Source organism: Mus musculus, chromosome 19, assembly GCF_000001635.26.
Source record: "Mus musculus strain C57BL/6J chromosome 19, GRCm38.p6 C57BL/6J".
In the NCBI taxonomy this organism is placed as follows: Eukaryota; Metazoa; Chordata; class Mammalia; order Rodentia; family Muridae; genus Mus; species Mus musculus.
Window position 1 is genome coordinate 23,191,214 of NC_000085.6, and position 23,706 is coordinate 23,214,919.

A 23,706-nucleotide genomic window follows, 5' to 3' on the forward strand; every position below is an offset into this window, starting at 1 on the left:
TCAGTTACAAAATACTTAACTGAAGTAAAATATAGGATGGAAACAAGGGAGGTGGTAGCAATGGAAGAGCCTGACCAACCAACAGCAACTAAGATTCAGTCAAAGAAAAGAAGTTACAGAAAAGAAGACCGACCATATTAGAGATAACAAGATGATGATGGTGGTGGTGCCCGCCCCCAGTCCTAGCAACTCCGGATGCAGAGGCAGTTGGATCTGAGTTCTAGGCCAGCTTGGTCTACAGAGTGGTTCCAGGGCCAGGGCTACACAGGGAAACCAGGACTTGAAAAACCAAAGCAAGTGTGGGGCCAAGCCATGTCCAAATCCCAGGGAGATGTACTCCTGAGATCAGCAGGAGTAGGACTGGTTGCATGGCCTGGTGCACACAGCCCTGCACCGCTACCCTTGTCTTTGAAGAAGACACCTGGCCCATAGCCAGGTGAAGCTCCTTCTTCCTCAGGTCATGTCCGGTGGCACACGGAATTCCTCCTTATGCAAATGGAGCATTCCCAGCACTCTGGCCCAGGCCAATGAAGTACACTTACCCCCCACAGCCTCTACTCAACCCGCACACGCTTAAAACAGCCTTTGTTGGCCTATTAAAATGAGCTGTCTCACTGAATCTGCTGCCCACCCACCCGACAGTCCTGCCTTGCCTCCCCTCTCAGGATCCAAGGGTTGGGATCTCTTGTGATTGGGCTGATCTCACCACCAGGAAGCAGAGCATGAACGGCAATGCATCATTAATAAAGATCAAATGTACTAAAAAGGGGAATCTTACATACAATAGGAAAAAAGAATAAAAGCTCCTAAAAGCAAAATATTACGTGTAGAAAACAGAATCAACACAGGTGTTAACTAGGGTTCTCTGATGAGAAGGAGTGTGGTGTGGGGGAAATGAAAACCCAGGCAGAAGAGCATCCCAGCTCCCCTGTAGTCTTTGATCATGGAAAGCAGTATGCAGGCAAGGTTGGTAAAGCATACTGGAGTTCAAGCGGTACTCCAACTACCACCAGCCGAGCAGAGAAACATCACCACAACTCTAAAACTAAAAGCAAGGGTCTCCTGAGATGAGGGCTGACTATCCCAGCAACACTGCAGAAGCTGACCTAAAGTGGTGGCCCTCAGTGAAGAGGTTTCACAACCCGCTTGTCATGGGTAAGGGACACCAAAGTTGGGAGGCTTGCACGCACACGAAGCAGGAGAGAGAGCTTTGTGAGCAGACTGGGGAATTACATCCATACGCAAACTCTAGGTTCCAAGATACTTAGAATGCAGAGACTGGAAGGAGGACAAGGAGTTCTGCCTAGCCACGCAGCAGGACAGGTAAAACCCAACTCTGAGGAGTATCACTAAGCTTGTTGTAGTGCCCAGAGAGACAGCTGAAGTAAACTTGGGGAGTCGGCTCTCCTGCAAACCAGGAAGAAATTCTGACTAAAAACACATCCATGGAATATATCAATTTCAGCTTACTGCTCATTTAGATGTTTATCTTTAAAGATACACACATCATTTAATTTTGTTATTTAAAATTTTTTCCTTAGAATGTACATTTTTGTATTTTAAGATACAAAAAGCTAAGTTATAAGTTATCATTTGCTGGAAAAAGCTGCTGTCCCGTCCTCCTCTCTCCTGCTTTTCATACTCCTGATCCATATGCTCCCCGTACTCCTACCTGATCCACTTTTACCCCGTTATTTAAAATGTGCATTTTCCCCGACCAGTACCCTACCACTCCCCTTTCAAAACCTTACAGGAGACAGGAGCAGAGTAATCTTTCCTTGTGTCTGACACTGAGATGTCTGTTAAACCATCATAATTGTTACCACAGTCAATCCTACCACTAAACATATAAATTCAAGTGAAGACAGCCCACCTGGAATGGTCACAGAAACAAAAACAGTATTAAAGGAGATACAAACTTACAAGCCAGAGGACACATACACTCCGAGTTGGTTTTTCTTTTGTTAACTTGACACAAGCTAGTCATCTGGGAAGAGGAAACCTCAGCTGAGACTCTATTTCCATCAGACTGGCCTGGAGGCAAGTCTGTGTGGCATTCTCCTGGTCGGTGGTTGATGTGGAAGGGCTCAGCCCACCAGTTCCTCTCTGACTTCCCTCAATGACTGACTGTGGTCTGAGCTTGTAAACCAAACAAACCCTTTCCTCGCCAAATTGTTTTTTTATTATGGTGTTTTTCAATAGAGAGCAAATTAGAACACATCCCAACAGGTGAACAGAACACCACACCAAAACCTCACAAGAAACAGGAGCCATCACCCCAACAAACGCACATACTAACAGCCTCTCCACAACGGAAACAAGCAAACAAAGATGATGAGCTAGCTCAATCACTGGAAAGAGTGTAGACTCCTATTTTAAAAAGGTTTAAAGGTCATGTAGAGGACTCATACAGGTAAGGAATTTAATTCAAGACATGGAAAAAGAACTTAAGTCAGTGTTCTTTGGAGGAAAAAATCTGCAAGGAAAAAAAAATATATATATCAATGAGCATGACCAAATTTCCAGAAAGTTTAGGATACACTGATAAACTCCGGTAGAAGGAAACCTGAGATAAAAGCCAATGGCTTAGACATGTTTTTCAGTGAAATTATAACTAGGAATTTACTGACCTAAAGAAAAGAACAAACATTCAAACAAAGGGAACATTTCCATCCTCAAAGAGACATGACCAGAAAGAAGCTCTCTGTGATGTATGGTCAATATATCAAAAATACAAAGCAACAACAACAACAACAACAATAACAATAATAAACATTGTAAAGGAAATCCCAAACTAACACACTGAGACAGAAACAGCAGAATTACATCAGAGCTTTTGTCACCAAGTCTAAAAGCCAGAAAAATAAGAAATGATACAGCTCACCAAGTGGTGGCTCACGCCTTTAATCCCAGCACTCGGGAGGCGGAGGCAGAAGCAGGCGGATTTCTGAGTTCGAGGCCAGCCTGGTCTACAGAGTGAGTCCCAGGACAGCCAGGGCTACACAGAGAAATCCTGTCTCAGAAACCAACAGAAAAACAAAAAACAAAACAAACAAACAAACAAACAAACAAAATGATACAGCTCAAGCTTTGAAGTGTGCAGTACAACTGCCATACCCAGTAACATTATCTGTTAAAATGGGAAAAATAAAAATATTCCAAGCTAAACACAAATTAAATCAACCTTTAACAACTAAGCAAGAGCTGTAGAAAATGCTGTTCTAGTTAATTTTACTGTCTGTGTATGTGTGCATACACACACACACACACACACACACACACACACACCACGTGCACACACAAACTGGGGAAGGAAGGTCAGGAGACTTTGATGCCCTGCAACTGGAGGTACAGGTAGTTATGAACTCCTCTGTGGCTTCTGGGAACTGCACAATATGGGGTCTTTAGTAAAGGTTCTTTATCGATAGGCCATCACGCCAACCCCACAGCAATTCTTAGAGGACTACGATACATATAAGAAGATATTTTCACACTCAAGAATGCAGGACAGAAGGCAGTCCACCAAGTAGCAGATGTCAACAGAGATCAGGAAAGGAATCAACCATGTCTAATGCAGCAAATCAGCAAAGACCCAATACTGCCAGGAGAGGGAGAAAAGAACTACATACCTACACCAACCAACCAACCTACCAACCTACCAAGCTACCAACCAACCCACCAATCAACCAACCAACCAACCAACCAACCAACCAACCTACCAACCAACCCACCAATCAACCAACCAACCCACCAATCAACCAACCAACCAACCAACCATCCAACCAACCAACCAACCTACCAACCAACCTACCAACCAACCAATCAACCAACCAACCAACCAACCAACCCATCCACCCACCCACCCACCAACCAAGAGAAGTAAGCAGCAAAACCATAAATTGCACAACTTTCTCAATTTTTACCTTGAATGCAAATGGCTGTAACTCACTAGTTAAAAGACAGCTGACTGGATTAGAATAACACAGCCTGCTGTCTGCTGTCTCCACCTATGAAAGGAAAGCTGAGAGGCACAGGTGAAAACCAACTACCAAGCAGGAGTAAGTTTCAAATTAAATAAGTCAGAAGAGAGTTTTTAAAAAGCCACCACACACTGATAACAGTAAAAATTCCCCAAGAGGGAACAACAGTGTAAATATGTATGTGCTGAATCCTGGAGCCTCTAATTTCATAAAACAAGTGCTAAAAGGCATTAAAGCCCACATAGGTCCAAATGTGGTAATAATAGGAGATTTCCAACACTCCGCTCTCCCATCTAAATAGATAGTCTATATTAAAACCCAGCAAAGAAACCTCAGAGCTAAATTATTCCATAGACCAACTGGGCTTTTAACATGTTATCTACTGAGCCTTCCACCCAACAGATAGGGAATACAAATTCTTCTCAGTGGTGTAGACTGCATTATGCAGGCCACAGGGCAAAGAATTAAATTGTGCTATTATCTATTTTTTGGTAGTTAAGTTTGCTTTTTTATTTTATAAGGGCTCACAGTTAAGAGATCTTGAGTCTTAGGGTAAACTATGGGCTTTAGAGCAGTAATGGGGGTTTTAGAGTTGGACTGAGTGTCATTTGCCTTCAGGGGCAGGAGTGGAGCTTTATAGTCTGGATGTGATGTGTCCTACACAAGCTCCTATGTTTGAACACTTTGGTAGCCAGCTGGTAGAGCTATTTTGGGAGGCTGTCAAAATGTGTGCAAAGTGACTGCCTGATGTTATTGAGTTTTGAGTTATAGTCAGCCTTGCTTACAACCCAGGCCTTCTCTGCTTCATGATGTGATGAGCTGTAACATGTTGCAGTGTAATATTCTCCTACCATGGATGGTGTACCATGCCTTTCCCATCATGATGGGACTACGTTCCTGTTAAACCAAGAGCCAAATATAAGCCTGCCATCATGTACTCTTTCAAAGCTTTTCTCATGGCTGTGATATTTTCTGACAAGAGGAGCGTAGGGGTTTATGTGGCTTAGAGTTTATGGGCACATGCTCTATTACAGTGAAGAAGGAATGGTAGCAGGGGCAGGAGGCAGCTGGCCACACTATATTTTCAGTTGGGAAGAGCAATGCTTGGTAGTGCATGCCTTTAATCCCAGTACTCAGGAGGCAGAGGCAGGAGGATCTCTGAGTTTGAGGCCAGCCTGATCTACAGAGTGAGTTCCAGGACAATATAGCCAGGGCTACATACAGAGGACATCTGCCTCAAAAACAAAACACAACTCTTCCCATCTCAATTAACTCAGTCCAGATAATCTCTCACAGGTGGGCCTTGTGAGAAGTTTGCCTTCTAGATGAGTCTTACTGACAAGCCATGTTAACCATATCTATTGAAGATTAAAAAAAAAAAAAAAGCCTAAAGTAAAATACTTTTGTCCCTCAGTTATCTCTATAAAGGTCTTCCCATAGATACCAAAGTAGTGGGCTAAAAAGTCTCTTGTGTAGAATAGTGTATCATTTGCCTGGAACCACTGCACTTCCACCCATATACTTTAAGTCTCCTTTACATTCCCTACATTAGCAAATAGAATACAAATACAATGTCTTTAGTTGTTATACTGTACTTAGGGAATGGTAAGAAAAAAATTCTGCATATATTCAGTATACTCAGTTTTGTTCAAATATTTTTCCTTTCCCCCTCCTGTTTAACACTACAGGTATGAATGTTCTAGGTCAATCTGGATAGCTCCCCCCCCCCCCAAGCCCCCGCCTCCAGCAGGGACCTTGCTCTAGGACCCATGATTCAGCTCCTGCCCCTCGTCACAAGTTCTGCATCCAAGAGTCCTTCAGGGTGGCTCTTTCTTCCTTCACTGCCTTTGAGACTTTTATGTCACCATGGGTTCTCTCAGTGAGTGCTCAGTTTTGCCTCCACCTGAGGTAGCTACATCATGACCTTTCAGGCTGGTCTTCAGTTATTATTATCAAGAAAAGACAGAGATGCTCTGTCCTATCTTTCTCTTCTTAGAAGGATGTAAAAGGCAGGGCTGTGGACAAAAGCGATCATGGTGTAAAGCTTACGTGAAGGCACTGTTAGAAAATACTTTGTTTTACATTTATGCCATAAAATTTTCAATTATAAACTTAACATGGCCAGAAAATGAACTGTAGCTCATATCTTTCTGTACATTCTGGGTAAAACTTTGTCCTCATAATCAATGAGCCATATTAAGCATTTCTGACAGTAACTGGAAATCAATGGATGACATGATACTGTAACTAGCAATAAATAAATGGTACTAGGGAACTGTACATGTAAGGTAACTGGTTTTGTTTTAGCACAAAGTCAGTGCTGTGGCATTTAAATTAGTAAGTGTTGTTCCCTGTTTCCCTTCAGAGTGGGATACTTTATCCAGGAAGAATGTATTTGTAATAGAGATAACCATAGCTGAACACGAAATTACAGTATACTTACTGAACAATATGTACACATATAGGTACTTTCTGTCTACTCTTCATGAATAAGTCACTAAACTACATGTACCTTATAATGGACTATTAATTTTATAATAAATTTAAAATGCTTTATAGCCAAAAAGCTGTTTTAAAAGGCCAGGCAGAATTAAATTGTGTCCTACAGTGTTGGTTTTAACAGGATGTTTTTCCCCTCCACCTTTTTTGGAGACCAGGTATTGCTCTGTAATTCGGTCTGGCCTGACTTCCAAACTACAATCCTCTTACTTCAGCCTCCATAGTGCTGGGTTTGCAGGTATGCACTACTCTACATGTTCTATTTGTAATGTAGCCACATGAAATTAAAATCAAAATCGGGTTGGAGGGTTCCATGCTTCTCCACCACAGCTCCTCCACCCATCTCTCCAGCCCAAGAGTGTTTACTTAAGGATGTTGTTAAGCATAAAGAAATAGAGTCAAGGGTTGGGCTGGAGAGATGGCTAAGTGCTTAAGAGCACTGACTGCTCTTTCAGAGGTCCTGAGTTCAATTCCCAGCCACCACATGGTGGCTCATAACCATCTGTAATGGGATCCATTGCCGTCTCTGGTGTGTCTGAAGACAGCTACAGTGCATTCATCCTATATATAAAATAAATAAAATCTTTTAAAAAAGTCTTAATACACTCATAAATGGTATGCCCCAAGTGACCTAACTTCCTCCCACCAGCCTTACTTCCTAGGCGTTCCATTCTCTACCAACACCTTTTATTTATGGGCCTCTGAGGTATTTTCTAGATCCAAACTCCAGCAGTGGTATATGCAGCTTAATGACAGAGGGCTCATTACATGGACAAAGGTCCTAGCCCAGGGTCACATACGTAGTTAAACAACAGAATCAACTCTAAAACTCAAGCCTTTCTCTAAAAAAATATTTGAAGTTGGAGAGCCCAGACTAGGCAACACAATATGTCCTTGCCTACAAAAAAAGTACGGCTGGGGAAGCGACTCAGTGGTAAGAGCAATGTGTGGCTTTTGTAGAGGACCTGGCTTGCTTCTCAGCACCCACATGGCAGTCAACAATTGCCTGCATTACCAGTTCCAGGGGATCAAATACCCTCTTCTGTCCTCTTCAGGTACCAGGCATGCACATGGTACATATACACATATGCAGGCAATACATTCACACACATTAAAAATAAAATAATCTGAATTTTCCGCCCAGTTTTTAATATACCTGATTACTTCTCCCAGAGACAACCACTGCTAATTTTCTATGTAGACAGAAAACCTTGCTGTGTGTGTGTGAGAAATAAAACAAAACATGCACACAAACACACACACACACACACAGATCTACACTTTCCTTCTTTCATTAGCCATGTGAACACCTGATCAAATAAAGTTATAAAGAGCATCCTTTTTTTTCTTAGTAACTATGTTCTCTTAAGTGGATGTATGCATCACACTGAATTAGTCCTCAATGTATACTGTTTGAAATAATATGAAATTTGGCATTTTCACACGTATCTAGAAATACATGTGAGAGAAAATACACAGTAAATATAAATTCCTATAAGAGGTTTTGCTAAGTTGACAGGGATATGCATGCTGCTCACAATAGACAGGCATCGATATTACACTTATTAACAATACCTATATATCTTTCCCCGTGAGCACACCACCTTCCTGAGTCCTCATTCCCTGTACTCTTTCCAGGACACCACTTGCCTCAGTGTCTCAATACCAGTTTCAACTTCATGTAAGTCAATATAATCTTTCTAAGTCTACTTCTTTGTTGGAAAAAAGAAAACCCACTTTAAAGCCTCGATGAAAATTAAATGAGATGTTAAAAGACCTATCATTAGGCACATAAGAAACCAAAATTGATTACTTCATATACAAATAGCCTTTATACTTTCCCCCAACTTCTATTCTTGATACAGTAAGCATCCTGGTGTTACTATTGATTCTCCTGTTTTCCCTGCCTTTCTCATATACTCTGCTCACCACCCAACAAATCTCCTGGTCCTGAATCTTCTGTGAAATCAATTTCCCTGTACTTGGAAAATTAGGAGTTCAAGGCCACCTTGGCTACATACAGAAGTCTGAGGTCAGCCTGGATGGTATGAGCTAGACAGCCACACATCCAAAACAAAATGAAATTCTGAACCTTATCCTACATTTAAAAAATATTTACCTTATGTGCACATGTGTGTGTCTGAGAGGATGGAGATGCGTTCACTACATGCATGCAAGAGCTTGTAGAGGTTAGAAGCAATGGATCCTCTAGACCTGGTACTGCAGAAGGGTGTATGCCTCCATGTATGTTCTGAGAACTGAACCCAGGTCTGCAAGAAGAGCAAATGCTCTTAACCCCGGAGCATCTCTCCAGCACTACATCCTACACCTCTGAGCCCCAATAACCTACTTTGCCTTCCTAAATCATCCTTACTAGTGCCTTTAGCCTCTTATATTTGCTGTTCTCTTTAAGTACTCTAGAGTAAGTGGAAAGTACATGCTGGGGTATATTATAGTAGTCAGTTAGCTCTATTGATGGTCAGACCTACCTGCTCGAAACCCAACACTAAGACGACAATAGCACTGTCACAAGTGCTGCCATCTACTGATCTACATCGTCACTGTTAGCACAAAGGTCAGAGTGTTGAACTGTTTTTGTTTTTTGTTTTTTTTTTAATTAAACTAATGGCTCACAAGAAACGATGAATTTGAGCAATGAGTTTTCATGAAGAAATGAGATATTCAAAATATGTATTAAAAGATTGGCTGTCTACTCCCGTTCTTCACGAACAAAGTTTAAGAATTGCAAGGGCCATGCTCTATTATTGGGGGTGGTTCTCAAAGCTTGAAGCCCAAGAGTTCTGTGGTCAGACACAGAGGTCTAAGGATTTCTCCTGCTTCATACCCGCTTACATACCATTTTCTCACACTTGGTGGTACCAGAAGGCCTATAATCTTAGTTATTTGTAAGGATGCGGCAGGAAGACTGAAGACTAAAGGCCTGTTTTGGCTATAGAGTGAGCTCAAGGCCAGCCTGGACAAACCTGTGAAATCAATTTAAATAAGTAAATGAATGAATAAATGAATGAATGAATGAATGAATGGGCTGTGACGAGTAGCTCAATAGCAGAACCATGCTAGGCCCACCTGTGAAATCAATTTAAAGAAAGAAAGAAAGAAGGAAGGAAGGAAGGAAGGAAGGAAGGAAGGAAGGAAGGAAAGAAAGAAAGAAAGAAAGAAAGAAAGAAAGAAAGAAAGAAAGAAAGAAAGAAAGAGGCTGTGATGAGTAGCTCAATAGCAGAACCATGCTAGGCCCAAGGTTTAATTCACAGAATTACAAGACAGACACAGACAGACAAGACAGACTGAATCTTCCCTCTGAATTATTTCACTTGGTCATGCAGAATGTAATGAAGTCACGACCAGTATTGTACTATACTCCAAGTCAAGAAGTCTTTGGTTAGTTTGATGTCCACTATTGACCATATCAACACTTTCAACTTCCTATAGCACAATGTAGCTAGCTGCCCCTCTCCCTGTTCTATCTCTTCTTTTCCCAAGGTTCCCTGTAAATCCCTACATTCTGAACTCTAGGAAGGCTTGCAGACCCCCAGTAGCCCCTTGGGCTAGTCCTCACTGCTCCAACAGTGTTAAGAGATCACACAATAGGCTTTATAGTACCTGCTAGATGGTAACAAAGGAATCTTGGGCATACAAAACTTTTTATTCCTCAAACTGGAGTACAAAGCACCACTCACTGTACATACAAGAATTAAGTGACCCACGGTAAAGTCAACAGTCTTGAGAGAACGTTTTCTTTTGATACATGCTCTTGCAATGTAACTACGGCTGCGATATAACTATGTCTGGGTAAGAACTCATTATGTAGCTCAAGATGGGTCTTAAGAGTTATTGCGATATTTTGGCCACACATATATGGCTGCCTTCTGCCCTTGTACTAATAACTTACCCGAGGCTAAATTGGAAAGTAATGGCCTACTTTCTTTGACAGAAGAGATTTCAAGACCGTCTAATATTGACTCTGTGGCATGTTATTAGTAATTATTCTTATGTAAATCTACAGTGAGAAAGTGCATATGTAGCAAAAAGAAAAATAAAACTGTAAATGTTGTTTTTATCTCCTCAGATGATGGGATGAGATCAGTCATACCTAATTGTGCAGATCTAAGGCTTGGGCTGAACCCAGAGCGTTTCTATCTTAACTATCCCTAGGCCTAGAAGCCTCTAGCCTCCCTATGACCTTGAAGGCTTCAGCCTCCATCTGCTAACTTAGGTTTACAACATTTCAGCTTGCAAGAATTACCACTAATAAACGTACTCTTTCTAGCTCTCTTTGAACACTGACTAGCTAGTTCAACTGAGGTGCTCTGGTCCAATTTTTCCTCCAAGCTGACTGATTCAAATTGACGTCTCTCAGCTTCTGACAGAACTGCTCTGCTGGAAAAACTGCCTCTGAACCTCACAAACTGAACAGAACCGCACCAAACCCAGCTGAACTCAATCCCACCTCTCCCTGCCGGCACTGCTCTTAAGGAGCCTCTCTTTCCTCTGTTCTCATGAGAGTTGGGCAGATCCTATCTCTGACTCATTCAATCAAATCTTTCCCTGATTCATCACTTTGTCTGCCCTTCAAGACATCATTGCTTGGGGGCATGTCCGCATTCCAGCCGGATCTCTTGGCAGAGTAGCTGGAAATTTAATGTTGGCATCAAAGCTCGTGCTCTAGGAGAGGAGAGGCTTGATCTGCAGTGGAATAGAGGGAGGCAAGACCACAGTCAGCTAAACTTTAAACTTGTGAAAAAAAATCTAAGAAATTTTCTGCTCCTCAAAGGGAGCAGCCTCCATCTCAGGCAAGCTGCTGAATGTGGCAGCACTGTCCACACGGTTCTGACTTCTGAGTCACGGAAGAGACACAAAGGACTATGGAGTCTTCCTCTGAGGTTAAGCAGAATGGCTGAGGCCAGGAATGTGTGTGTGCGTGGGTGGGTTGCGGGAGGGCAGTGGAGGTCCCTGTTTATAGGCCCTCAGAGAGACGCTTAGATTGCTTTGGAGACTCCAGGATATTACAAGTGTCAGAGGTGTGGGATATCTGCCCAAGGAGAGACACACAGGGAGTGGAAGCAGCCAGCAAAGCTGGAAGGCTGAAGGCAGGCACGTAACCCTGACATCAGCCTTGGAGGCATAAGATGTGCTCGCCCTGATGTGCTTCCCATCTTGTCTCCTCTCCACATCTTGATTCTTCCCTTTTGGAATGGTAATATATTCTGTATCACTGTATGTTGGGAGCATATGGCTTGCTTTCTGATTTTTACAGTGGGGTTACAGATAAGAGAGACTGCCTTGAGTTTCAAGAGATCTTTGATTTTTAAACACTGTAGAGTCTGTAAAAAAAAAAAATTAGGAGGAATTTTGAGGTTGGGCTGGATGCCTTTTACATTATGATATGGCCACAAGCCTATGGAGGAACAGGAAATGGCCAAAGACACGGGATCCTACAGGCTCATATATTTAGCTACTTGGTCCCTAGCTGAGAGTCGTTTGGGGAGGGTTGGGAGGTGTGATCTTTCTGGGGGAGGTGTGTCACTTGGGTGAGTTCTGAGGCTCCTGGTATGTTCTCTACCTCCTGTATGCAGATAGACGTGGTCTTTCAGATGTTCCTGTCGCCCCGGACTCTAAGCTTGGAAGCTAGAAGCCCAATTACACGTTTCTATTTATAAGTTGCCTTGGTCACAGTGTTTTGTCAGAATAGTAGAAAAATAGCAAAGACAAACCCTGAACAGGTGATCAGAGATGAAAGTCTTCATGACGTAGAGGTCAAGATGTCAAAACTGCAAAGCAGGGCTTAGGAAGATAGCTCTGTAGGTAAAGTGTTTGGCAAACAGTCATAAGGACCCCAGTTCAATTCTATTCTTTTACCTATGTAAAAAGCCAGGTATGGAAAAGTATGCTCATAATCTCAGGACAGGGAGAGACAAGCAGATTACTAAGTCTATCTCTGGCCAACAGGCCTACAATAGGCCTAGTCTAATCAGTGAGTTCTAGGTACCAGTAAGAAATCTTATCTTGCAGGGCCTTTAATCCCAGAACAAGAAGGCAGATCTCTGTGCGTTCAAGGTCAGCCTGGTCTACAGAGTAAACTCCACGATAGCAAGGGATACAAAGAGAAACCTTGTTTTGAAAAACTAAAACCAAAACCTTATCTCAAAAAACAAGATGGATGAGTCCTAAGGCACAATATCTGAGGCTGAATTCTGGCCTCGGATGCATACACTCTGCATGCTGTCTAAACACACAAGTGAACTCCTGTACACAGGAACTCCTGGCATACAAACATGCACACAGCTACACACAAAAATTGTTAATAAGTATCACAAACAATCATGTATACATTTCATGAGAGGAAAAAGACAACCAAAAAAAGAAATGAGAAGAAATCCATCATGTTTAACAGACTCCTTTCAGAGAGAGGAAGAAAAGAACAGAAAACAATCAACAAGACCACAAAAATTATCAAATCCCTTTCAGAAGTAACATTCAACGAAAACGACCTCAGCTCATAAATAAAAAGACAGATTAGCATAATGAATTAAAAGACCTAGGGGGTAAAAAGATGTCTTAGAGGTTGAGAGCACATAGTGCTATGGTGGAGGACACATGTTTGGTTGCCAGACCCACACGTGGTAGCACACAAGTCCCAGTCCAGGGGATCCAATACCTTCTGGCCTCTGGGCTTGTGCATGCTGGCTGACATAAGTACATGATCATAAATAGAAATAAGCATTAAAGACAAAATAAAACAAAACTATCAAGACAAAATTATCTACTGTTTACAACTCACAGCAAAGACACCCAAGACTGAGAATCAAATGATCAAAGTCAACCTATCAAGCAAAAGGGAAGCACGATACAAATTTGCATAGGCAGTCTGATAAAACCCAAATTAGAAGAGACCAAGGTCACTGGATTTTACAACACCTTTAGTTCCTGCACTTGGGAGAGGCAAGCTTATTCCTGAGTTGAAGGCCAACCTGGTCTACATAGTAAGTTGCAGGCCAGTTGGAGCTATAAAAAAAGATATAACAGGGGCTATTGAGAGATGCTTAGTCCATCAAAGCAGTTTTCACTGCTGCTGGAATAGAGGCTGAGATCTTTACATCCTGGTCCACAGGCAGCAAGGCAGGGGGTTGGTGTGGGAGGAGGAAAGAGACAGACAGACAAGACAGACCAGAACTGAGACACTGGGCCTGGCCTGGGCTTTTGAAACCTAAAGCCCACCCATGAAGCAAAATAAAGTCAAATACTTCATGTTTCCTCTCACATGCTGAACACAGATTTAAATGTTTATGTGCGTTTGTGTCCTGAAATTAGGAAGGGGCGTATGAGTCCTTAAAGGAGGCAGGGAAAATGGGAATGAAGAATACATGACTTGAAAGCAGAAAATGGCACTGGGAAAGAAGGAAGGGCAGTGGGGGATGAAGAAGAACAGCAAATAGAGAATGGACAGGAACAGAATAGAGGGACATACATACATGTATGACAATACCAAAATGAAACCAGTTACTCTGCATGCTACACTGAAAATTAAAGGGAAGAGGTTACCGCTGGCTGTGGTAAAGAGGGAAATGGAAAGTCAGCCTGAATAGATACAATATGTCATGTTGGGATTACAGTGAATGGCTAATACATAAATGATTGCACAATATTGTAGATACATTTCATGCCACTGAACTGTGTACTTTAAAGTGATAAAATTTACATTATGGTCATTTGCCACAATAAAGGAAGGAAGGGAGAAATGAAAAGAATTCACACCTTCAATTGTTTCACTGGGAATAAAAAGAAGCTCAAATTGTCAACAGTCAAACCTCCCAAGAATACATAAGCATACTAATGTGCCTTCCTAAATATATGGCTGACTATGAAGTCACGAGGCAAACTAGTATAAACAAGTTAGTTTTATTCAGGGCATGGGGAGGGGAATTAAGAGGGTAGCAGAGACAAAGAGAAGGAGAGAATGGACAAGCAGAGGATGGCCATGACCATGGGGGGGAGGGGGGGGGAAGGTAATGGGGAGATGCAAGGAGGCAAGAGAGAGGCAAGCCCTTAGAGCTCATCTTCAGATTTTATGAAACTTATATGGTATATGAAATACTTGTATGTATCATGTAAAGTCCATCACTACCTGCATCCTGTGAACAAATAACACTAGTAACAGAAAAACCTTTATGCTAATTTTGCTTTCAATTCAGACATAGTACTTCACAGCTCAAAAGATGCAAACTAAGAAAAAAAGTAAAGATTACTAAAGTACCAACTCTGATGCTAGGTTCCCTCACCAGCCTGATTCTCAGGTAAAACCTGTGAATTAGCTATGTCTTCATCTTGCTAGTGTGCAAGCAGCTGAATAACTGTATGCAAGTGGTAAAGCATTCTGACTCAAGATATATTTTAAAAGGTTGCTTTGAGTACTAAGTCAATGTAAGAAATAGTAAGATAACTTGGCGGTTGTGCATGGTTTCAGAAAAGTCAGTGTCAACAAGAACAGTTACTCTTGCCTTCTAGCACAGCTTCTGTGGATGCTTTCAAGCTTTCCCCATGTTTACTGCTATTAGATTCTAATTCCACTGCAAATGGACAAAAGACTAAGTTTTTATCTTTGGAACACAAATAGGCTGTTAAACTCTGCATCATAAATAGTAAAAACTCGAACAGACATTGATTTTTTTTTTGTAATCCTGAAAATAAAAATGTGTTTTAAGAAATTTAAAGTATTAAAATACTCTCATCTTAAATAACCTATACCAATGGAAAAATACGTATTTATTACCAACAAAGTAGCATTTACAACATAGTTTTAGTCAATTACATTTACACAAACCAGAATGAAGTGATGCCCCTGACGTGCTTATGTCCAAGGCTATTGGAAAGCAGCAAGAAATCTCTGTTTGGAACTGGAGAGATGGCTCAGTGGTTAAGTCTACTGGATGCTCTTCCACAGGACCCAATTTCTATACCCAGCACCCATATACCAGTTCAAACTACCTTTAACTCCACTCCTAGGAGATCTGATGCTCTCTTCCAGCCTTAGCAAGTACCAGGTATACAGACATACATATAGGCAAAACAATTATTCACATAAAATAAATAAATCTTACAAAAAAACCAAAACAACCCCCCCTTTTTTTTCTTTTTTTGAACATGAAAAACTTCCTAACAGAGACTGACCTTAGGCAAATCAATGTAAAAATTTAGTTATTAAAAATATTTTTAACCGTCAGGTTTTAAATATTTTATTTATCACATCAGGCTTTTACCTGGAATTTTTACAATTTGAATGTAATTTAAAAAATCAACAGTTGCAGAAAATGACATTATATTATGTTTGACTATTTTTAATATGATGAATGATACATAATTTATCCTTCCCAGCCCAAAGTTCAATATAAAACAGAACATTAATTTTGCTCTCTGAAAGCTTGTTAGCATGATATGTAATTATTTTTGGTATATGTAAACGGAAATGGAATTGCTGATGATGTGAGTTTTAAGTATGTCTTTCTTTCATATAAAACCAAACTACATCAAACACATATCAGTGAAGATATTATATCAGAAACCCAAGCAACAACACAAATGTTTAGTAATAGCCTTCACTAATATGCTACCAAGTTTTTAATTTTTTGACTTGTTCATGTTGATAAAAATGTTATTAAAATATCTTTATACTACCTGTATGATACTTAGTCTAAGAGGGGAGGGTTCTTTTACAAGTTTTAAAAAGAAATACAACTTCTAAAAGAGAAAATGTCTAAGTGAGAGGACATAAACTCATGTTCCATTATTTTTTAACCAAATAAGAATGTAAATTTCATTGGCTATTACGATAATAGACAAAGCCCAAACTTTGTTCAGGCTAGCAAAAAAATAATTTTGTCAGTATCATCAAAGATATGGTTCATTCCACTATTCAATGACATTTCTATTTTCTTTCAAGATTTAGTTTTTTCAAAGAACAGAATTTGTTTGGCATTGTTAATTAGCATTCTCAGAGAAAAATGGTTTTCAATTAATATTTTCAAGGTGGAAGAAAACAATTCATATGAGATTTTTCTAAAATACTGGGTATAAGGAAGGACCTACAAATTCTAAAAACATGATTTGATTCTTTTTTCAATCAATTCTTTGCCTTCGCTCTTTATATAGCACTGAGAAATTTCAAATACAAATTGTAAAAACTCGCATATGAAATTTTAAGAAAAATTTTACTAAAAGTAATTATAAAAATGCTTTCTAGAAATGTAAGATGTAAAATACATTCAACTTTAAATTAAACAAACAAACAAACAAACAAACAAACACACACAAAGCCCTACGACAACACTTATACGCTAACTCCTGTCACCTGATCTCACCCTGCCAGTGTCTGAGCCACATTCTGTATCATCTTTACCTTGTGACCTCTCAAAGTCCTCCTGTCATTTTGAAGCCTCATGCATATGTTTTCCCAATTCTTTGAAGTAACCTATAACATGTTACCTATAACATATTTTCTATGAAAATAAGGGAACCTTTATTTTTTTTAAACAAAGAAATGAACAGATCTGCTGTCAATCACTATCTATTAAGCAGCCATTCCCATACTAGTTTGTAAGAACTAGATATAATACTGGAAGAAAAGTGGGATTTCTAATCCTGGGTTGCCTTTATTCTCTCAGTCAATGTTCTGCACTCAGCACTGTTGTAGTTAGTAAACACTCTGACTGAAATCCCACGCTGCCATACCTTCGATTTGCAACAGGAAATAGCCTTTTCTGTTATGACACATGAAACCACTCAAAAACTGATAACCTTCCTGCCTCCTACTCCTAAACGCTGGGCTAGATGTGGGCCACCACACCTGAGGGGCAGCACAAAGCTGCACACAACAATCCCGTGCTCACAGAGAACTAACGAGGCAATGTCCACCAAAAGTGAAGACTCAGTTTTCACTAGAAAATGTCCCAGAGTCACTGTGGTCTCTACTTCATCAACCTATTTGTTTTTAAAAGCAGGTTTCCAAAAATAACCAATCTTTCTCTTTCAATAAATCTGCTAACTTTTATTCACTTGAGCGAGCGACACATATAAACAGTTAAAGGAAAAAAACCTCCAAAGGCCCCTCCTGTTCTTTCCTTTCACTGAGGTTGAGTAAAGGTTATCCTTCGCCGACGCCTTTGAAAAGCCTTTAAATTCCATCGGTTTGGCTCCAGCATATGAGGACCATTGTAGACAAACAACACTGTCATCTTTTCAGAATAAGGAAGATTCTGTAGAAGCTGTATGGATTGAAACAAATTGCCATATAATTCAAGTATATACCGACAAACAGATTTTCAGCCTTACATATGTTCCAATTCATCAACTTGCCAGATTGACAGCTCTCCAATAAGCATATCTGAAGCCTGGCCTAATTACTGACCTGAAATATCCAGTTGCCCGGAAATCCTCTCTATTTACAAGTCAGCTAGGACTATATACTTCCTAGGTACACTGTGGAAGAGTGTGCACTGAAAACACCTCTCAAACTCCTATGGCTAAGAACTGTGCTGTGACAGACTGCTAGTTTGAAACGTGTGAGGGAGGTTTGGTTTCTAAACCAAGGAGTTTGGTAAGAAATAGAATAGGGCTGGGCAGTGGTGGCGCACACCTGTAATCCCAGCACTTGGGAGGCAGAGGCAGGCAGATTTCTGAGTTCGAGGCCAACCTGGTCTACAGAGTGAGTTCCAGGACAGCCAGGGCTACACAGAGAAACCCTGTCTCGAAAAACCAAAACCAAACAAACAAAAACAAACCCAAAACAAACAAACAAAAAACCCCAAAAACAAAAAAAACAAACAAAAACAAACAAACAAGCCAAAAAGCCAAAAAGAAAGAAATGGAATAGGGGCAGATCTGATTAGCCCACAGATCTGATAAAAGATGATTAAGTTAAAAAAAATGTACATTTCATTTAGGGTGGAATCTCCAATGAGTTAGTTATGAATATTTAGTTGAAAAAGGGAAAAAGTGTGACTACTAATAAAAGCAAATTTAAATCTATTTACTTGATAACATACCACAGCACTATAGTTAACAAAAGGAACATTCCCTTTTCAACAGTTCTAGATTATGGAAAATTCTCTATGAAGATTCCTATGCTGTTGTAAAAGCTCAGCTGTCAGTATTTAGGGCCAGGGTAGTAGCAGTGGGCATTCAGGACAGGAGCAGTATGTGGCGTGACAGAGAAGGCTAGAGAGTTCTGGGGCTTGCATTCCCAGTAGTCTCTTAGCAAAAGAGAATTAGTGTAGAAGGGCAGTGAGTGTCAGAAGTGAGCACGAAGTCTAAGCTCTGGAACAGTATGATGTGCCTCCTCCATCGCTTCCTTAGATGACAGATGACGTTTCCAATTATGTATGTCACTCAACTTGTCCCTCTATGAATGTAAACATTACCATAATCCCTTAGCTTCACTTTTAGGAGTTTTCCTGCTCATATTTACATCTCAGCCCCAATCTTCTCCAAAACTAAGACACAGGGGGCATCTAAGCGCGTGACTCCTGTGAGTGTATCATTACTCACCTTCGGTGTGATGAAGAAATACTGGGATGTGTTCTCTTTACAGGCAGTGTTCACAACCATTTCAAATACTCTCCGTTCATTAATTGGGTCCATACCCTAAAGCCATAAAAACAACTGTTACATTTGTACCTATTAGAGGATGTGGTCCCCTCCCCCCAACGGAGTCACTGTACCTGATTAATTTCATCGACTACTCTGAACGGACATCTGTTAAGCTCCTGAAGTGCCATCAAGTATAGCATAGTAGAAACACTTCTTTCACCTCCACTTTGATGATGAGGAGTTAATTCATGCAGCTGAGTACTACTGCGAAATTTTACTCTAATCCGGATTCCATATTTATCATAATCTTCCTATAAAACATAAAAAGTTGAAAAATGAGTGCTGTCTCTGTGGCAATTCTACTCAATATTTGAAAACATATCAAATATATCAATCATAAAAGCAAATGTAAACAATTACTACCTAAAAAATTTAGTAGTCCTCAAGTGCCTACATGGGTGTGCACACACACAAATGTAAACTTTAATAAAAAAAGATTGTGTTAGGTGTCACATAACTTTTGTCGACTCTGAGATGTACTGACTTCTCTCAGCCATTCCAGGTCACTGAGATACAGACTGACCTTAAGAGTGAAGTACAGAACGCTCGTTTAAAGTTAACCAGTTAAATGGCCTAAGGTAAGTGTCTAATCAAGAGAGACACAGTGCAAGAAACAGGTAAGTCAACAGTTATAGTTCTAAAACACAAAAAGAAAACAGGTAAAATTAGCTTCAATTGTATATTTTGTTCATTTAAAATGTCATTCTAACATCACAATATAAAATATTACCTATGAATACTTAACATTCTTTTTTCACATTAAATCTTTGAAATTGTATGTATGTAGCATATATTCATAGCAGAGGCCTAAGAGCTGCAAAATTGTTTTATTTATTCACTATTTTGAGTATCATCAAGTAGTTATAAAGAAGGTGTGGCAAATACTTATGGATGAAACAGAATGTCAGTGGGATGGGCAGGGGCTGGCTCATGGGATGCCCCTCCAACAGTTATTCCAGTCTACATTCTGTATAAGAATGGTACCACCCCAAGTGACGCCATTTATAACTGTTGTGGTATCTCCATATACTGAAGGAAGAACTGTGTATCACCTCTCACACTAAGAGGCTGAGTCTTTCCACCCTTTCCTTTAGATTTATATCCCACAGCTGCTATTGTTGCTGGCAATACTCTTCCTTCAGGCGTTTCTGGAAGTATGCTGCCACCTTTGGTTACAGTTTTGGCTGTCGTATTTTCAACAAAACTTTCTCAAACAGCAAGGACAGTTTCCCAAGGCTTGTCCCGCCAAGATTGGACTCTGCTCTGGCTCTGCTATTATAATGAGACCCCGTGTTCCAGTTCTGGACACATAAGAAAGCAAGAGCTTCCTTTTTTGAACCACAAATTGCTTCACACGTAAATACAAAAGGACTCAGGTAATGCCTTAAAAATTTAGAAATACTTTTAATCTGTTCGCCTTCCCTTTCAAACCCCTCAAGTAAACAAACTACATTACTGTAATAATTTATAATGGTTCTAATTTCTAAGTTACTTTTAAACCCTATCTCTTCATTGCCATTGACGGTCGGTCCTTTCTACTGCTTTGCTCTAGCTTCTCCCATCTCACTGAAGGCTCTGGTTAAAGAAGCCAGTTCTGGACCCACTACTGAGGAGACACAGGGAGGCCAGACAGAGCGGGGACACAGGACAAGGTTGAAAAGAGGGAAGGTCTGGAAGAACACACTGAAAGGGAAGAGAGGCTTTTCTATAGCAGTGCACTGAAAACAGACTGTTAAGAACAGTACAAGAAGAAGGAAGAGCCCCACGCAAAGGATATAATTATAATGGATGGGATTTCTGTGACACAGGCCTCACCTAGTCTATTTGGCCACATTTATGCCCCACACTGACTCAAGCTACTGATAAACATCCTGTTTGAGCAGGAATGATGTTCCCAGTAAGCAAACTTATCTAAGAGTTTAGGCTCTGTCTGGGATTAGATAAGGAGTCTGATTTTATTTTTTTGCCTCTTGACAGCAATGTGACATTCAGTAAAATTACCATAAGTCTCAGTTTGTTGTTTTTTTAAGTAGGGTAGATTTAAGTTCCTGCTTTATAGCACAGTTATAAGAGATTAAACGGTTGGAGGTGGGGTGGGGTGAGGGTGAGGAATGCCTTTAATCCTTGGGAAGCACTTGGGAGGCAGAGGCAGGTGGATTTTCATGAGTTTGAAGCCAGCTTGGTCTACAAAGTGAGTTCTACAACGGTCAGGGCTACACAGAGAAACCCTGTTTCAAAAAACCAAACCCAAACCCCAAACCAAAAAGATGATCTGAAGAGATCAAACAAGATAACTTTAGGAAAGGAAGCATCTCGGAACTGAAGTATTATCCATACATTTCTTAGTTACGGGCAGGCATGGATTGTGTGTAAACTGCTACGGAAGGGTCTAAAGCCTCAAACCTAGGACTTATAATAAAATGGTATTTCACAGGTATACTTCACATGAAGCAGAAGGACCTTGTGAGGCAAAACTCCTCAAAGGACAAAATGGTGCTATTCTGTTTTATATGTAAAAGAATGAAAACTCGAACATTTGCCAAAATCTAAAATTTTTAAGATATTTCACCTTGGAAACATTTTGACACATGGAAATGAGAATAAATTACCTCAGTATACCAACAAAAACTTTTAATTAAGATCAAAAGATGGCTAGCCTTTTGTCACTTACAGTCCTACCCTCCTGATTCCACTTTCCCAATTATATTCAGGAAATCCAGGCATTTCTTCTTCCTTCACTCACCCGCCTCGCCTATAGTGCTGGGAACTGAAGCCAGGGACCCATGTACCTAAGCATACATGATCACGTCATCGTATTTCCAGCCCTTCTTTATATAATTTTTCTCAATGAAAAATTTGTTTTATTCAAAATAGCAATGCATAAAGCTGTAGTTCAAGGAATTAGCATATTACCTACTTTCTTCTAAATTTGTGATAAAGAGGAAACTAAGAACACTGAGCATGGTAGTGGAAGTGAGGTAGGTAGAAGCAAGATCGTCAGGGGAGTTCAATGTCATCTTTGCCTATACTGCAAGTTCAAAAACTTAGAAAACACCACCCAACACAAAAAACAAACTCAACCATCTGCTACTTTGTTTATGGCTCTTAAGTTGAGAATGGTAGATTTATAAAGCACTGTATTCATTCAACACAGCTGAATAATCTTCCCTCACACTGGCTGAAAAATAGCAAGGCATTAGCCACTTCTATAAACACCACCCCCAGCCCCAAACCAAGCAAATCTAATGCTAGAAACCCACAGGTGATCTCTTTCCTCCTTTTCATAATTTTTCAGTAAACAAAAATATCATGTATAATTCCAAAGGAAACAAATTTATATGTACTCCTTGCACATAATTAAAATTGCTGGTCATAAACTACATCCCAAACGCAATTACCTCATTTTCTGTATGAAGATCAACTTCACCAGCACACTGCATGGAACTAAAAAAGTTGCTGAATTTCTCATTAATTTTTTCTACTAGCTCCTTTAAGGGGTTCAGCCACCTTTCTTTCACCTACAAGTAAGAGGCAAAACAAAACGACACTGAAAGCAGTACTATCCACTCTGATATAAGACTTCACACACAACACAGTCTATAGCAGAGTTAATTTGGTTAGAAAAACACTTTTCGTCTCAGGAGAATAAAATTTATTTTGTATAATTTGTACGCTCATCCCATTCATGGCAAACAAATAAGGATAAAAATTACCTGCGAAATGTTTTCCCTGTATTCATCTAGTTCAACTTTCTTCCCCTGCAGTTCTTCGGTCAACTGCTGTATTTCTACTTCTCTTTTTGAGTACTCCTCAACCACCTGGTCGAAAAAAATTCTTTAAGAAAAATTTATCAAAGGATAAAATTATATAAAAATTTGCATCAATTAAACTACTGGCTAAAAATGCCACTGTGCTGCTTATTTGTACATGATTTATACTACTGAATACTGAAAATGTTACTTTTCAATCCTTGAAAAAAATGCACACTGCTGTACTTCAAGTTAACGCAGCTACTCTTTTTATAAAGAAAAGGCAAGGAACACTGTGTTCCTTAGGAAGACTCTATTTAGAATTCTAATAGATTCAGAATCTGGCATTTAAGGCATTGTTCCTGCTGCCTAGCTTATTATTACCCAGAGCTCCAGTACAGCGTGGGAGGCAAGTACTGGAAAGAACTGTGTGTGTGTGCAGGCTCACAGGGGTGCACACAGGCATGTGCTTGTGCACGTATGCACTGAGGAAGACAGCAGGATAAGAACTGTGGGATGGAAACTGAGAACGAGGCGTACTACCGAAGGATTCAGTCCTGTGAAGCACGAAGCTCTTGACCTTTCTTCAGTTAATAATGCATCGATTTCATCCAATGTGTTTGGGAGATCTTGAAAAGCCTAAAGAAGAAGAAAAAATACATCATTAAAAATGGAATAGTGAAGTTTTATTAGAACAGTTAAAAGGAAGTAATTTGCTACATATCTACTATCTGATTAATAGCATGCTAGCATATAGCAATACAAAAGAATCATAAAGAGGGCATTTTCTCTTTAAAAAGCTTACACTTTAAAAGAAA

The 23,706-nt window shown here is 40.1% G+C and overlaps 1 protein-coding gene across 7 annotated transcripts in view; it reads right to left on the reverse strand.

Annotated features, from left to right (window-relative positions):
• Positions 1 to 15,227: 15,227 nt before the first annotated feature.
• Positions 15,228 to 23,706, reverse strand: part of Smc5 (structural maintenance of chromosomes 5) — a 67,482-nt gene continuing 59,003 nt past the window's right edge. For 2 of the 7 annotated variants that reach the window (NM_153808.2, NM_001252685.1), the window contains exons 19-24: positions 23,429 to 23,527; positions 22,853 to 22,957; positions 22,538 to 22,657; positions 19,211 to 19,390; positions 19,038 to 19,133; positions 15,228 to 17,755 (exon numbers count right to left, since the gene is read on the reverse strand). In NM_153808.2, coding sequence (NP_722503.1) covers positions 17,615 to 17,755; positions 19,038 to 19,133; positions 19,211 to 19,390; positions 22,538 to 22,657; positions 22,853 to 22,957; positions 23,429 to 23,527 — 741 coding nt within the window. In that variant the 3' untranslated portion in view covers positions 15,228 to 17,614. The remainder of the gene's footprint in view (positions 17,756 to 19,037; positions 19,134 to 19,210; positions 19,391 to 22,537; positions 22,658 to 22,852; positions 22,958 to 23,428; positions 23,528 to 23,706) is intronic. The other 5 variants (NM_001252684.1, XM_006526981.4, XM_006526980.4 and 2 more) reach the window with 5 other exon arrangements.